The following is a 17,337-nucleotide window of genomic DNA, read 5'->3' as shown; positions in this document are numbered from 1 at the left end:
TTGATTAGTTCCGGTAACATTAAGGGTCACTTGTTTCATAGATGGTGCCTGTGATATGAAGTGGTTGAAAATTCTCACCAGATTTAGACTCAGAAGATATTTTATCCATAGGCCTGCTTCCACTTTGCGATTTAATGAGCATTTGGTTTCTGGGTAATTTTCTTGAGAACTTTATTAAGCAAAGAAACCCCCAAATGATTTAAACAGAACTATACATGTGTGTTCTTTCTCAAGGTGTGTATGTGCACATATAAGTACTATACTAGCAATTGTAGAATATTTCCTGAGTCACATTTCTCCTTTTCTACTTGTATTTTAACTGAAGTTCACAAAGAAATAGCTGGAGCATTGTTCCCAAAACCAGTCTCCAACAACACATTAGCAATTGACTCTGACAGGTGGTATTCTCTTCCCACCTCCTAAAGATTTTTAATACATTTATGTTGATTTTTGCCTTTGCCTCCTGATTTCAACTACAGTCTTTGAGTTCCCTGTTCAAACACTTCCCTTAACCAGAGTCACCTGATGAGGTGAGTCACAGGTCTGCAGAATCATCATTTCCAATGACCAAACTCTGGCTGTTTCCCAGCCAGAAAAAGGACACAGTCTAGCAGTGATGTGCATTATGACTGGCAGAGGACACAGCATCCAAACACTGAAAGACAGGGGAAGGATGGAGAAGGTGGTGAGATGGGGTGATGTACTTGTCTCCCACTGCTCTGCATTCTTCCAGTAATTCAATGGAAGGAGAAAATGGATTTGGTCCACAGCAAGCCAGATTGTGTGTGTAATAAAGGACTGCATGGATATCTTTATCATAGACTTCTCTCTCCAGGCACCAAATCCTGTGCAAAATCCTGCCAAAGACACAAACACAGAGACAAAAAGCTTGAAAGGGCTCAATCTGAGAGCAAGTTAAGCTGCAGGAAAGCAACTGAGGAGAAATATATGAAGGTAGGGCATAGGGAAGAGAAAATAAAGCAAGGCCCCTGCAGTCACCCTCATTACTTCCCTGTTGCTACAGAGAGATGATAGCTCCACTCACACAGCAAAGCAGATGGCTGAGCCAATGGAAGCCCAGACTTCAGAGTAGGTAGTCATCTTCAAGGTTATCATCACCAGACATAGAGGCAGCTTCTAACAAGGAGAAATGAGAAAGTTAGACCTTGCCCTATTCTAGCAGGCACTGTCAGGCACAGGAGAAAAATGGGTTCTTGGTGCTCAGTGATCTAGGAACCTAGCTTTAACCTCACTAGTCTGGAGAGGCTGAGAAAAGGTAACCTACGAAGATGCTCTAGGTGGGTAATTCTGTTTGTACCTGATAAGCTAAGGCAGGACAGGGTATGTGCCATCTCTCCAGGACTCTTTTTGGATTCAGTGAGCAGGCTGGCAAGAGAGGTATCTGTTTCTGTGGCCTGAGGACATGAAAACAAGAAAAAGGAACAACATCTTGGTTGGTAGGAAAAAAGAAGCTATCCTATCATTCTGTTCATAGAATCTGGTTAAGGCAGTTGAATTTGGCTGCCAAGAGAAACACAATGCTTCCTTTGATCAACATTTTCCAAGTAGTTTGAAAATGAAGCAATCTAAAGGTTCCCAGGGCAGCATAGGCTTCAGTTCACTGAAAGTTAATAAAACGTCATAACTAGAATGTTTTCCCGGAAGAAGCACTCAAATGACTACAATGGCTCACTTACCACATCCTTTAACATGTCGGGGACAGCTCTGTTTTCTTCCACATCTTCAGGAAGCTCAACTGCATATCCTTTACGAACTAATTCTAACCCAATATCAAGTTTCTAAGAGAAAAAGTGAAAAGGAAATGATGTTCTTTTTAAGGGGCAAATCTGAGGAAGCAGAAGAGATGGGATCAGTACTTTAAAGATATTCCTTTGATGAGATGGTGCACAGGATCTAACGAAGTAGGAATATCAGGTAAGGATTTCTGGGAAAGAAAGAAAGAAGCTATGAAAATCCACATGACAACGTAAGTAGAACATGAATCCTGCTCTTACCTTCCCATTGCTTGTGTCATATAAATAGATCTTTGGCCAAGTTGAGATCCCAGTCTGGACATAGCTAGAGATTTTGGCCACTAGGGGTTTCCAATCAGCACAGTGAGTCAGTCTGTCAAACTCATCCAAAGCTTCCTCTTCCCATTGTTCACCTGGTGGGAAATTTCAAATAGGGGTGCCTTGGAAGGGGTCAGTGCTGTCAGGGTGGCGATTATACTCTGGAGGGAAGTTGGAACCACCCCTCACTATCCAGGAAGGCATTTATTTTCTTCTCTGGGGGGGTTCAGTTCTGAAAGTTGAGCAAGTTTCTGGCTGTTGCTTTCTAGAGTTAGTAAGGAAAAGGTACCTCCCATGTGCTATATGAATGTTATTCTATTTGAAGGCAAGGTCAATAGGTGGCATGACTGATTTACCTGACGGGGCAATCCGTGCCAGACTACATTCTATTGCTTGAAATGGAAGGCTTAGGAAGTCACTTCTAAAGTGAAAGAAATTCAAATTAGAATCCAAAGGCTAGAAGAGACAATTTATATTCCTTGCTTTGAGACAAAACCAACTAATCTAGAGCCAGAAGTTACTCACCTGTTCTTTATAAACAGGTTCCCTTCCAAATTGCCCTGGTGTTACCACTCTATGGCCATAGCTGACTCCACACTGACCTGAGCATAGCTGACTCCACCTGGGACTCCACACTGACCTGAGAGCCCTGAGATCCTTCAGTGGGCAATCTCCATTATCTCCAAAGTCAACAAAGTAGAGGTCCAAATTCCCATTCTCCAAGGTGCCAAGGACCCTGGCTCGATACCAGGAACCATTTGTAGATAAAGGTGCTGCTACAATATCTCCTACATGCACAGTCAAGTCTTCAGGCTATACATGGGGATGAAGAGTTAAGGAGGAGGGAGAGTTATGAAGTGGCAGGGAATAACAGAAGGAAGAAAGAATAATGTTGTCCCAGAGGAAGAAAATATATGACAATGAAAAAGATATGCCCCAGCACTGTCCTGTCCCTAAGGTGACTTACCAGAGTATTCTCATAGTGCTGGGTCATCTCGCTCACAAGCTTATCTAATTGCAGGCTGCGGGAGCCAATGATTTGGATCCAGAAGTGGTTAGGGTGTTCAGAAGCAGAGACGTAGACTTCTAAGTACTCATCAGCATGAAAACTGAAGTCAGGACTGGGGACTGAACACAGTGATAAGGACTGTGACTATATCAGAACCATCTCTGGTTGAAAGAGGGGAGAATGCATCAGGGGAATGATATACAAATACCAAAAGGCTGTTAACCATTTTAAAAATGGCTGGAGGGACCATGGAAGAAAGGTACTTAGTTATTTTTTGTAACTTTCTATGTAAGTGAGTAATAAGTTTACATTCTTTGTTATGCGTCATGTATTCAAATCAGTCACCAATTACAATAGAGGTAACTCTTCTATTTGCTAGCTGCAGAAGGATCAGGTACATGGACAGCTATTCTGCTAGTTCTAGATCCCATTCCGGATTATCACTGTGGCTTTGGACAAGCCAAGGAGCCTCTTGAAGGTCCTTGTCTTTCCTGCCCATGTTAGCACCTTTGGATAGAAGAGAAAGTTATTGGCCTTTTTGTTCTTCTTGAAGAGTGATGGTTTTTAGAACCAACAATGAGATAAGTAATAAAAAGAGAAAAATTGGGCTGAGAATTTACCATTTAAAAAGTATGTCTGGAGAAAGAATATAATGTAAATTCAATTATTTGATGTATTGTTCATAGACTAGTTTCCTGTGTTAGCATATTCCTATATCATTTTCCTTCACCAGATAGCTCATATTCAGAAAAATATTAATGTTTAGTATTAAGTAAAATAGAACATTAATCTATGATGATAGACTTATAAATACAGTCACACCAATTGATTTTTTTATTGCTTCCTATTTTGGTTCGGTTAAGCCAGTATTCCTGTCCTTCATATGTTCCTTGTTACATACTTTCAAACATGGACATCTCAGGACTGGTCTGGGCTCTAGACTTCTGAAAGCTGTCATCATTAGGTTTCTCCTTGGAACCATCTTTTGGTCCTACAATAGCCATGTCACCACTTCCTTTGCAAGGAGAAACTGCCAGGGGTGTAGCCTGCCCCATGCTAGAACTGTTGTTTTTCCATAAAGTTGGTTCTCCAGCTCCACCGGGTTCTGTCACTTCCTCTCTTCTCACACTGATTGGCTGCTTGCGTGGGACTCTGGTTTCTGCAGAATGCGCAATTCTCTTTCGAAGTTCTTCATCTTCTGAAACTTTCTCCAGTATCAAATGCTGTGGAAAATAAGAGAAGGGATGATATATATGCAGCAAAATGTTGATCCAGGATGGAATTTATAATGGGTTGTTCTCACTCTTAGGAATAATCCAAGTCTATCAACTACTTGCCTTGGCTGCTGCCACTTCCTTCTGTGTTCCTGAGATTTTTATAAGTCTTGATAACAGTAAAGTCCCCTCTGATTCTTTGTCACAGGTAATTTTGGCTCCAGAGGCCTTACAGATAGAACGAATTGTCTCGCCGCCTCTCCCTACATTGAATAATACATAAAAATGTGTCTGACCTTAACTATTAAATCAATATTTTGTAAATACTATGAGAAGGGAGTCGATTCTCATTTTCAAACTGAACAGAATGCAAGATGGTGCATGGCAATCATGAGTTCTTCAAGTCATTACCGTAGGAAGAGAATACAGGACTCTGATTTACCCATTTTATTTAAACTCCATACTTTGGGTAGGCTAACTTCATACCATTTTCATTTTTTGGCTACTCAGCAAGGCTATATATTCTTTACATTACCATCTCCTAAGATGACATCGTATCAGAACCCTGAATGAGGACAGGACAGTTTTTTTCCTCAAACAGCAGCATTAAAGAAATGATCCAGGGGAAAGCATTACAAGTGCCATATAAAGCACTGTCTTGAATGACTTGGGACAGCATGAGTAGCTCTAGCTTCCCTCAAAACGTATTATGAAGTAACTACATTTACCAGAACCCTTCTGGAACCTATTTGTAAGGTTCAGATCACACAACTTCTTGAGGTAATGGGTTTTGTTTCTATAAGAAAGTAAAGCTCTGGATTTAATTTCCATTTTTTTTTTTTTTTCTTTCAGTAAGGTGAAGGAGGAGTAGCCTGGAGAATCCTTGGGAAGATATGAAAGAAAGGCAAAAGTAAAGAATAAAGGAAACAGCAGAGGAAACTGTCCAGTGGTACCTATGATTCTGCCCACAGATCTCTGGGGGACTGAGAGCTGCTCAGACACTGGGGTATTCTCTGTCAGGATCTGATGGATTGCTGCCTTGGCCTTGCACACCTGTACAGGAAAACCACTGATAAGCAGCACTCGCTCATCGCCTACATCCTCTGTGTCCACATCAATCCGAGCACCTGTCTGTTTCCGCAGCTGTAAAGAGAAGGAGACATGGCAGTTCATTCTGGAAGAGCTCCCATTTGGGCCCAGATAAGGACACTCTAAATCAAACCCTTGAGGTAGATGGAATTGACCAAAACCATCAGCTAAATCAGAATGCTATAATTAGTCTTCACTGACTTTTGCTTAAGGAAGGAGATTCATGACCAAGTAATTACAAGTAGCAGTTGATTCACAACCATTTCTCTCTATGCTTACAATCCATCCCCCACCAGTTTCATCTTGATTAGAGAATTAAAGATTTTGTTTTCTTGACATTTCAACTGAACAATGGAGGGTGATAAGAAAAACTAGGCAAAAATGAGAGTTCATTAATTCCAGAAAAAACTAGTTCAATGTGTAACAGTTGAGAATCATCTTAAAAACCCCTATTTTATGCTAAATCATCCATTCTCTAGGGAGAAGTACTCATCTCTGGAAGGAAAAATAGCATAGTTAAAAAGTTTCTGTACTTCATCATAGCGTGCGTTTTGTGATACAGGGTTAGAGGAAGGAAATGAGAAGTCAATAAATAGAAACACTGCTGGGAAAGCTGTTTGCCTGCTTGCACACTTACCTGTTTAATATTGGCTCCTTGCCGGCCAATGATGAGCTTCACAGCCTCTTGGGGAACCCGCATCTCTATCTCGATGTCATCCTCCCCAACAAATGTCAGCCGCTCTTCTGCACAGATCATGGCTCATTAGATCAGACTTAAACACACAAGAAAACTACCATCATCCCTCCTCTGAATCTGGTTGTCAGAGACAATGATCAAAGAGATAAAACTGTGAATGTCTTTCATAATGACAAACAGAAGCATCTGAGTGAAAATTAGAAGGTCCTAAAAGATCAGAGATGGGATGGGGGGCATTGTTCAATGGTAGAGTACATGCGTAGTATTCAGGAGGCTGAGTTCAATCCCCAGCACACATACCACCCCCCCTCCACCCCACACACAGGGTCTTTGGGATACTATTCAGATGCTAACATGGGAAAAGCAGATTATGAAAAGGTTTTCTGGGTTTTGGATAAGCTATTTCTAAGACATGACTCCTAGAGAAGAATGAAGGCCAGAAGTTGTCCAAGTCATCCATTAGACTCAAAACTTCTCCCAACTAATTTGTACGTTAGTTATTTCTCTAGGTTCAGCCTTTGGGGAAACTATCTTCTCCTAATGACTAATTAAAAGGAACAAACAAAACAAAAAACCCTCTGTCACATTGATTTTGCTAAAGGGAACAGTTCAATGGCCTTAGGAGTTATTTCACAGTAAGAACACAGAAAAGAAGAAATCAAATATTTTCAAATTCCTCAGAGAAAGTCAATAATATCTCACCAAACAATACCTGGTATGGCAAGGAAAGAGTTTCATTTCAACTTAAGGCAGCAAAGTGGTTGGAGTATTTTCACAGGCACGATTGTGGGGTTTACATACCTCTGCTTTCCCTATACCTGCGGTATAGGATATAGGCAACTGTTGCACTGGCTGGAATCCCAAGGCCCAGGGCTATTTTCTGAATAGTGGACATGTTTGTCCAAGAAGTCCGTTCAGTGGACATTTTCTGCTATACTCTGACTTACATCCTGAAACAAGCAAACCAAGGAAAAAGCTTTCATCAAATGCTAGTATGGCTGACAGAGGGATATGAGAACACATTGTTATTAAAAACATTACTAATTTCCCATTTCAAGAGCTTCAGAAATCTCAAAATCTATTTCATGGAAAAGGTCTCAGGGTATTTTAAAAGGTTAGTGAAGGGACATATACACATACAACTATTTTACGTTTTTCCCCCAAGGAGAAATGTACATTAATCAGTTTTAGAAGATAAAGGACCAAATAAAATATTTTTTAAAACATATAAATTTCATATCAAACTATTTAAAACTCCTTATCTATGCTTCTGGACCTAACAGAAGATGTTCTACAAGGAGTGCCATTCCAGGCTTAGTACAATCTTATAAATACAGACTTTGTTTACTGTCTGTGCTTCTGGATTCTATTTAATCCTCAACCAACAGTGAAATGAAGTTCTGGTCTCCTCCTTCACCAGACCTAACTTCCTAACTCATCAACCTAGAGAAGATATATGAAACTTATCTTACCCCTCTGCTGCAGCAGGAAAGCAGCCATTCCCTTCCCAAAAATCTTTGGTCTCTGTGTCCTCTTTCTCTTGGTTTCTCCTCCTGTTTTCCCTGGCAGGTCCTTCAGAGTCTGGGGCTTATCTTCCTGTGCTTTCTACCCATTACTAATGGCACTCTGATCTTTGGGCAATTTCATACACACCTGTAGCTTCAATTACTACCTATATGATAATATTTCCAACAACACAGCACCTGGCCTGATTCAGAAGCACATCAAATCTCTTTAGACTTACTGGCCTTGTTGCTATTAATCTGACACCATTTATTTGTTTTCCTGCCAAGCAAATCCTCACATTTCCTTCACTATAATTCCTTATTTTTTACATATATTTAAATTCTCCCAATGATTTCACACCTTCTCTTCTTGAACCTCTAGTGTCTCCTCCATTCTTCCAAATGATGTTTTTGCTCCCTATTTCACTGAGAAAGCAGAGCCTTCAGAGAAAATATCTGAAGGGTTATGGAAAATAATATTTCTATACAACAACTCCCCAAGAAAATGGATGGATGGTGTGGCTCGGGAAGTGGGAAAGGAAATTGGCCAAACATTAACCCTCTCCCAGTGCATTCCCGATAACAATGGGTCCTAAAGGAAAGTTTCAGATATGGAATGCCAGGCCCTAAACCTCGGCCTTCCTCCTGTCAAATTAGTCCTGAATGACAATGAGCAAGATTTGAATACTCATCCCTCAGGGTCTGGTTTTAACCTGTACAACTAGTCCCTGAAGGTCAAAACTGCATGTGCAGGACTTCCAATGATTACATCATCCTCATGGTACCCTATAAAACCAGAACCCCCTCTGTAACTGACGACCATTTTCCCATCTGGAAAGTGGACCTGAATGGTGCCTGAATCTGCGAAGGAATAAAGGCTTCTCTGAATCTGTGGAAGTCTGCTTGCCGTCCTTTTGCACTTACAATATCTACAAGCTTCCACACATTTACTGGTCTCCACCCTCACTTGTGCCTAAATACCTAATCTTTTCTCCTGTGACCATGGATGAATTCTTATTCCTATAGGTGAATTCTTTCATACTAGTGTTGCTCCACCAGTTTCTCTTCCTTTCTTTACATTGTCAGTGTTCTTCTCTCTACTGGATCTTACCGTCATCAGACAAACATCCTCCTTTCTTAAAGAAAATCTATCTTGATTCTGTTTATTTCTCCAACTACATCCATTTCCTTCCTTCCTTTTACATGAAGGCTCTATAGAGTGCCAAATCTTCAGTCCTCAAATATTCTTCATGAATCTACTCTAACTGCTCTTGTCAAAGTCACCATTGACTTTGCATTGCTAAGTCCAAAGACTGATTCTCAGTTCTCATCTTCCATGACTTTGCCACAGTATCTGGCATAGCCTGTGATATCCTCTTTTCTTTGCCTGGCTTCCCCAACAGCACATCCTTCTGTGTTTTTTTTTTTTTTTTTTTTGGTACCAGGGATTGAGCCCAGGGACAACAACCACTGAGCCACATCCCTGGCCCTTCTTATTTTGAGACAGGGTTTCGCTAAATTGCTTAGGACCACACTAAATTGCTGAGGCTGACTTAACTTTTGATCTTCTTGCCTCAATCTCCCAAGTCACTGGCATTATAGGCATGTGCCACCAGACCCCTCTTCTCCTCCCTTTTTGACTGCTCAGTTTCAGTTGCTGGTTCCTTCTCATTCTTTGTAACCTCCAAACACTGGAGTATCGCAGGGGTCTGTCCTTTTGTTCTTTTCTCTTTTCTACTTTCACTTCCTGAGTGATCTCATCAAGTCTCATTCATGGTCTGGCTTTAAATTCCATCTATATGCTACCAACTCCCAAATTCATTACCTAGTTAGGACCTTTCTCCTGTGCTCCAAGGTTTGTATATCCAACTGTCTACTCAATGACATCCTTTTGATGTCTAGTAGGCACCTCAAACTTAATAGGTACAGCATTGAACTCCTGATCCACTTCCTTCCTGAAGTCTTTGCCATTTCAGTAAACAGCAACACCACTGTTTTAATTCCATAGGCAAAAAAATCTTTGTCATCCTAACTGCATATTCAGTCTGTTAACAACTTTTCTACTTTACATTCAAATTATCCAGAATCTGAACACTTTGTATCTATTTTTATGACCCTGCTCTAAATCACCATTATCGTTGGTTTAGATTACTGCAACACCTTAAATATGTTCTTGAATTTGCCACTGTCCATTCAGTTTATTCTCAATATAACCTCTGAAGAAAGTCAAATTTATTTCTCATTCTGAGTCAAAGTCATAATAACGTGTAAGGTGTTTATTGTTTCCACATTAGAATGTAAATATCTTAAGGACAAATTATTTTGTTTCATTCCCCAGTGCTTAGCACATAGTAGCCACTCAACAAATATTTGGTTAATAGTTTTTCGAATGAATAAATGTTCTCTCATTTCTTTAGTGAATCTCTGTTGCCTACATGTAAACTTAAGGGCATGAAAGGTTCTATATAATCTGATCTTTGCCTGCATCTTCATATTCTTATCCTACCTCTACTAGTTGAACAGGGTGCACTTAGGTATCCTTGCTCTGACATGTGCCACTTATGTCTTCCTAATCTTACTTCTCAGCCCATTTAGGCATCCCTGGTAAAATTATATTTCTTCAAGTTTCATTTTTAATATCACCTATTCTTCTGAGGCCTCTGGGATTTCCAGTGCTGGCTGACTGAGGAGGAGGTTCTTTTTTAGCTCACAATGCCCTGTGAATGACACTTTCATGACAGTACTTGTTCAAACTATGTGTAACTGTTATTCCTGGGTCCTCTGGACTGGCTTCACCAAGACAATTTAACCACATTTATTATGCACTATGTGCCAGATGCTGCTGTGGCACTAAGAACACAATGATAAAAAGGTAAGTGTGCTAAGTAGCTACTACTAGGCACTTTATATTATTTTATTCAATATTTATGCAACTCTGTAAGGCAGGAAAAATTAACCCTATTTTATAGACGTGTACATGTGCTTGAAGAGGTTACCTAATCTCACCCCCAGAGCCTGGGTTATTATTTGTATATGAAAAATCTTTTAAAGTGATTTCAGAAATCCCTTCCTGACCTTCCTTTTCCTACCAAGGTAATGATACCAGGTGTTTTATTCTTTGTTTTGATTACTTTCAATTCAAAATAAACACTGGTAGAAAACACTGAAGATGATTTAAAAAAAAAAAAAAAAAAAAAAACCCTAGGGCTGGGGACATAGCTCAGTTCGTAGAGTGCTTGCCTGTCAAGCACAAGGTCCTGGGTTAAATCCCCAGCACTGGGTGCAAGAAAAACAAACACAAAAAACCTAAAGACAGTACTCACACGGCTTTTAATGAGACTTGCTTTTAAAAAAAAGAAAAAAAAAAAAAAAAAAAAAAAAAAAGGATGATTAAGGCATGGTGACGCAGGCCTGTAATCCCAGTGACTTGGGAGGATAAGCAAGTGGATCACAAGTTCAAGGCCAGCCTTGGAACCTTAGCAAGCCTGTTTCAAAATAAAATAAAAAGCATTGGGAATGTAGCTCAGTGGTAAGGTGCCCAGTTCAATCTCCAGTACAAAAAAAAAGTAAATGAAATTTATGCTATAATTTGTCTCCAGATAAAAATATTCAACCCAAACAATAACATCTAAACAAAAATCTTTCACCTTGAAAAAAACTAGTTTTTTCCTAGTAAGGCTTAAAATATTCTAATACAGGACTCTGGAATAAAACTGGTTCCAAAACAGCATTCCCTGAAAGCCTATGAGGAGGAGCCAAGAAGGAAGGAGACCCAGCATGGAAAGATCACTTCTAGGAGCAAATACAGGTAAAGAGATTAGAGGTGGCTTTTTTATTACCATTCAGACAGACTACCAGAATTTGCATCTGGTATGCTGAAGATGTAGCTCAGTGGTAGAGCTACTGGTTAGCATGCACAAGGCTCAGAGTTCAAGCCCCAGAACTTCCCCCACTCCAATTGCATCTGGCTCAGATTGCTTTAATGAAAGCTTTACTGACTAGAACAGAATAAAATTCTTCAGAGCTACCAGGAGTTTGCCATGTTGATTTTTCTAGGCTGGAGTTTTAAATAAGTTTAATCTACCCTCTTGCCTATACTCATAACCTGAAGAAAAAAATCAAAACCTTCTTTTATAATCTTGGTGGGGACTCTTTTCAAGTGTCTTGTCTCTTTGGGACAATTAGTTGTTCAGTGGATCTAGTAAATCACTTTTAGAGACTGGAGCATGAAATTGAGGAAATACTGCTCCTTTCACCCTGCTTTTTTAGGGAAAGGATGGAAGGACTGAGTTTAAAGTAGGCTGTTTTCATTTATGAGGTACTTTCCCCAAATCACTGAATAAAAATCATCTTCTCCCTCTTTTATTAAACATCCTGCGAATAAAAACTTTCATGACTCTATGAAAGTCTGCACAATATCACATAAACTCCTCTGTATTCACCAGAGGAAAGGAAACAAATTTGGTTTCATAAGGTTTTGTTCTGAGTACCAGGGATTGAATCCAGGGGTGTTCAACCACTGAGCCACATTCCCAGCATATTTTTTTGAGACAGGATCTCACTAAATTGCTGAGGCTACCTTTGAACTTATGATCCTCCTGCCTCCGTCTCCCAAGCTGCTGCTGGGATTACAGGCATGTGGTACCATGTCTAACTTGTTATGCTTATTAACTTGTTATGCTTAATAACTCCCAAAGTACACTTTCCTATAATAAGAAATAATCTATTCTTTAAAAAAATTTTTTTTTTTTTATTTTTAGCTATACATGACAGTGGAATGCATTTTGGCAGAATACACAAACATAGAGTATAACTTATTCTATTTAGGTTCCCATTCTTGTGGTCTTACATGATGTGAAGTTACCCTGGTTGTGTATACAAATACAAGGCTAGGAAAGTTATGACCAATTAATTCTACTGTCTTTCCTATTCCGCTCTCTCCTCCCTTCCCTTTGTTTCCCCTTGTCTAATCCAATAGACTTCTATTCTTCTCCTCCTCACCCTTTGTTGTGGATTAGCATCCACAAATCAGAAATAACCTAGTCTCTTTAAAAAAAAAAATTATTTGCAGTTGTAGATGGACAGAATATCTTTATTTTTTTGTGGTGCTGAGGATTGAACCCAATGCCTCACATGTTAGGCAAGTGCTCTGCTACTGAACTACAGTCCCAGCCCTGAAGAAATAATCTATTCTTGATGACTAGGAATGATTTTACCTTTTTGTCCTCTCCTGGTTACTTCATATATTTACTCATGTGGTCTCCAAAGTGCAAAGCTTGTCTTCATTATTAGTGTGCCTTTTTTTTTTTTTGGTGGTACTGGGGATTGAACCTAGGGCCTCGTGCTTGACAGGCAAGCACTCTGCGAACTGAGCTATATCCCCAGTCCTGTGCTCAGTTTTATAATGCTAGTTGAACATGCTGGGGGCAGAGGATGAATAAGAATTCCTGCTCTGAGATAGTCACAGTCTACTAGGAGGAAAACATCTATTAGGCAGTGTAAAGACAATATAAATTCTGGGCCAGTGCAACAGTAGGGAGAAGCTAGGGCTTAAAAGGTTTATATTTTAGATGGGACACAGTTGAAAATCATTTAAAATAGAAGTAATTTATCTTCTGCCAATTCATCCAAACAAATGAAAATTGAGTATCCAAAATGAGCATGCCTTGGGGGACACAACAGTCAAGAAAGAGTTAGCTGCTTCCATGGAGCTTCTTGTCTGACACAGCTTTTGACAGGCAGAAGTCTGAAGGTGTTAAAGGTTTTGGAAAACCAAAATAAACCTACCCCTGTGTTCTTGAGTGCGCTCTGCCTTTAACATTACTTTTCTGGCCAGAATTCATGCTTATGGGGCACAGAAATCAATTTCAGAACTGGGGGACCACAGAGATTATTTTCTTCATTAATGATGTTACAACTGGGGCAACTGAGGCTCAGGGATATAAAAGGATTTCACTAAGGTCACATGGCTGATTAGTCATTTCTATACAGTACGGTGTTTAAGGGAAATAATTCGGTTTTGAAGGTCAATTATAATCATACTTCTTTATGGAGGCTGAAAGCACTAATAGTTTTTCAGTTCTGAAACTATCAAAATCAAGGCCAAGGGGGCTGCGGCTGTAGCTCAGCGGTAGAGTGCTTGCCTACCATGTGTAAGGCACTGGGTTCCATCCCTAGCACCACATAAAAATAAAGTGCCATCTACAACTAAAAAATATTTGAAAAAAATCAAGGCCAAGGATCTCAGGCCAGCCAAACCCCCTCAATCTTGACCTCCTATACTAGGTTGGGCCTCAGTGATAGGAACTTTCAGTTTCCCAAACATCTCTTCATAACGTACACCATGCTTGTAATTTTTGATCAATGGCTATGTCTGTTATAAGAATGAACGGAAAGCAGCAACATTAGGGACCAATTAGACTACTCCAGGTGTCAATGATGGAGAGAGAAGTAGATAGTGGAGGATAAAGTTTTTAGGATACTGGGATTGAACTCAGGGCTTCATGCATGCTTGTCAAGTGCTCTACCACTGAGCCGCATCCCCAGAACTTCTAAAATTTTGAAACAGGGTCATCCTAAGTTGCCCAGACTGGCCTGGAACTTGAAATCTTCCTACCTGAGCCTCCCAAGTTGCTGGGCTTACAGGCATCATGCTTTCATCAGCAGAGATATTTTTAATAAGTAGAATACACAATACTTAGCAACTGATTTATGGAAAGGTCTTAGGGTGTTGTATATGGAAAATGAAAAACCCCAAAACAGTTAAGGTCTTAGAAAAGGGAATGAAAAAGAAAGTCATACATTGATAGCTTTCCCAATGACAGAACAATCTCTAGAAAGGAAGCCAAAGCAATGATCCTTTCTTAAATAAATCCTTTCCCAGGGACAGTATAATGGGACCCTGAAGGGAAAGAGAAGCTCTGAATGCTGAACCCAAACCCTCCATTCTTCTCCAAGTAAAAATATTGCCCAGTACAAATTTTCAGGTTCTCACAAACCTGTTCCCTGAGTGCCCAAAATGGTTGCTGACCCCAGACCCCCCCTTCCATTTCACGTAGTAAAACAGACCCCAAATTCTTGAGTGCCCAAGCTGACCCGCTCATTAATTATGTCCTCTCAGTATAACCTATAAAAACTTGGTCCCCTCCTTTATTCAAGTGCTCATTTCCCACCAGGAGAAAGGGTCCAGAGGCGTCACTCTGTTCCTGCCCCCCACCTGGTCCTACATGAGACTTGGTTCCTGAATAAACAGCTGAGATGATAGGTGAAGTTTGCGTGTGGCTGGATCTTTTTGTGCTAACAGAGAGTAGAACCAAGGAGCTGGCTATCAGGTTCTGGATGGCACAACTGGCATTTGATCGTGTTGGAGATAGAGAATATTGATTTGGTGGTGGAGTTTGTGTCACAAGAAGATGAAGTCCATAAATAAGGCTAAACCTGTCCATTTGAACCAAAAACTAAATTTCACTAACTCCTTTTTGGACCTTACAAATGAATTTGTGTTAACTGCGCTACCAGCTGATCTCTCAAGGAATGAGTTAAGTCAAATCAGTCAAACCCTGCAAGGATACTCCGTTGAGGAATATTGGAAAAACGAACCAAAAACCCAGCGCATATTCTGGCAATTAAGAATAGTTATCTCATTAGAGATAACTTAAGAAAATGCTAGGTAAAATAAAAGACAAACTCATAAATTGATAGCACTTGTCAGTCTCAAGAAGACCCAATAACGCAAATTGACTTGGGGCAAACCCCCTCGCATCGGGTCCGTGGTACGTGAGCATTTCTTTTGAAGCCGATTACTAGGTCCCAGAGGTAAAGCTGCTGCCAAACTGCGCCTCACAGCCCGGGACTCTAACACTCGCCCCTGGGCCCCACATCCTCACTTCGCCCGGGGGCGCAGAGGACGCCTCCCTTCCCTCAACCCCACATTCCTGCCTCCCAGTTGCCAGGGCTGTTCAGGCCCGGCGTCTCCTAAAACTCCCTCTCTTGAGCCCCGCCTTTACCGCTCCTCCAAAGTCGGCTCCCGAGAGCTCCGCCTCGCACCTCACCCTTGCGGCCGCCGCCTCCTCCCACACTCACAGCGACTGGAGCCCAGCTGGCTGTGCTTCAGCCACCACTTCCCCACCCCCGCAGCCCGCCTTCACCAATCAACGCCCCGCTCTCTGTCTGACCAATCACCTCCATTCCACTGTAACCAATCCTTCCATCGGCCTGCCGTGAGCGACGTAGCTGCGGCGCGCTGATATCCAATTACCCGGATGTACTCCAAAGCCGGCCCACCCCCTTCAGCCAATAAGACCCAGGAAAGGCAGATGTTGTTCATTGAGATTGCACCTGCTGAGAATTAAACAGCCAATTAGAAGCTTTAGGGAGTCCTGTCAGTCCATCTCGAAGCCAATTACCCAGGAGGCTTCCCGCCTCCTAAACCTTGCGGGAAAAATCAGCGCTCCAGAGCCTGGGACCCAGGTGCTAGGGGGTTGAATCACTTCGGCGTATTACAGTTCTCACAGAAGTAGTGTTTCTGTACAAAACCCGTGCCATTCCGTAACCCGGTAGCCATTGGGAGAGCAGCCTAATTCGGGCGGCTCTCCACCACTTTTTTCTCTTAGGCTTTTTTTTTTTTTTTTTTTTTTCTTTTAATCCTCTCTTGGTCCCCCACATCGTGACAGGAGCTCAGGAAAGGCGGAAAACATTTTTTTTTTTTAATTTGAAAACATATAAAATAGATTTCGTGGGTAGGGGAAGGCGCTGCACCACATAGATGAAAGATCCACGCGTCTGTTCCTGCCGAGACGTGACACGATGTGGATCGAAACTGCAGCGGGAGCGGAGATGAGACCCGAGTTCCCACTGCGGTGGTAAGGGATCTTCGGACGCTGCAGCGTCTGGGGCCTGCCCTTCCCTGGGGATTGACGGGACAATCCCAAAGGACGTTTCTGTTGGGGCGAGAATGGGGTGGATTTCTGCAGGCGGCGGTTTGCTTTGGAAGATTGAATTCCAGCCGTCGTCTGGGTCCCTGGACCGTTAAGAACGGTTGGGCCCAGCTGCTGCTTCTGTGCTGCGGGGAGCCTCACGAACTCGGCCTGCGCCCCACTTGGTTCACTCTGTACCCGCCCCCACGCCCGGCCCTCGAGGCTCACCCTGGGAACAAGGAGCTGGGCCCTCCTTGTCACTGGGAGATCTTCCGCACCAACTTCTATCATAGTGCCCGGTGAGCACCAATAAATGTTCGTTGAATAAAAGCAAGATTATATTTTGATCAATTAGGAAGATGCTTTGGGGACTCAGTTTTTCCTTTTCTACTCTTATTTTTTGTTTAGAGACGGGGGTCTCCCTATGTTGCCTAGGCTGGCGTTGAACTTCTGGACTCAAGCGATCCTTCTGCCTCAGCCTTCCCTCCAGTGGCTGGGACTATAGGCGTGCCCAGTTTCAGTTAATTTCAAAAATATGTATGTGTTTGGAATAAGTAATGCATGTACATTCTAGAAGATTCAAAAGAAACCGATGGTTATTACAGAGGATGTCCCTTTTCTTCAAAGGGAACCAGTTCTACGAGTTTCTTGGAAGTTTTTCGTATTTCATAGGTTAATATTCATATGTGTGTATGGATATGTGTATATGTCCATGTACTATATATGTGTATATACATATATTTCCAGTCAATAACATACATACCATTTTGCAGTTTCCTTTTATATAATTTAGACATTTTCATAGCAGCATATATGTATCTGCCTCAGAGTAATAG

The 17,337-nt window shown here is 41.4% G+C and overlaps 1 protein-coding gene across 2 annotated transcripts; it reads right to left on the bottom strand.

The window, feature by feature from the left end:
* Positions 1–154: 154 nt before the first annotated feature.
* Tdrkh (tudor and KH domain containing) lies at positions 155–15,729 on the bottom strand. Of its 2 annotated transcripts, none has more exons than XM_047550843.1 (14): positions 15,593–15,729; positions 6,883–7,031; positions 6,022–6,128; positions 5,249–5,438; positions 4,419–4,558; positions 3,983–4,304; positions 3,040–3,200; positions 2,713–2,885; positions 2,429–2,493; positions 2,016–2,167; positions 1,698–1,799; positions 1,319–1,415; positions 1,046–1,137; positions 155–857 (listed from the first exon to the last, which is right to left on the bottom strand). In XM_047550843.1, the coding sequence occupies exons 2-13, from the start codon at positions 7,004–7,006 to the stop codon at positions 1,085–1,087; spliced, it is 1,686 nt and encodes a 561-aa protein (XP_047406799.1). In that variant the 5' UTR covers positions 7,007–7,031; positions 15,593–15,729; the 3' UTR covers positions 155–857; positions 1,046–1,084. The 2 variants fall into 2 exon arrangements, with proteins under 2 accessions (XP_047406799.1, XP_047406806.1); XM_047550850.1 differs by having other exon boundaries at positions 155–655.
* Positions 15,730–17,337: the final 1,608 nt, after the last annotated feature.

This window comes from Sciurus carolinensis, chromosome 1 (assembly GCF_902686445.1).
Source record: "Sciurus carolinensis chromosome 1, mSciCar1.2, whole genome shotgun sequence".
Taxonomy (NCBI): Eukaryota; Metazoa; Chordata; class Mammalia; order Rodentia; family Sciuridae; genus Sciurus; species Sciurus carolinensis.
This window is presented reverse-complemented; position numbering and strand designations above follow the sequence as displayed.

Excerpts from the sequence above, each read along its gene's own strand:
- Tdrkh (XM_047550843.1), bottom strand. The coding sequence starts at position 7,006 with ATGTCCACTGAACGGACTTCTTGGACAAACATGTCCACTATTCAGAAA. Across the intron at positions 3,201-3,982 it reads TGAGATGTCCATGTTTGAAA|TCCCCAGTCCTGACTTCAGT; the intron begins GTATGTAACAAG and ends CACTGTGTTCAG. Across the intron at positions 1,138-1,318 it reads GTCCTGCCTTAGCTTATCAG|AAGCTGCCTCTATGTCTGGT; the intron begins GTACAAACAGAA and ends TCTCCTTGTTAG.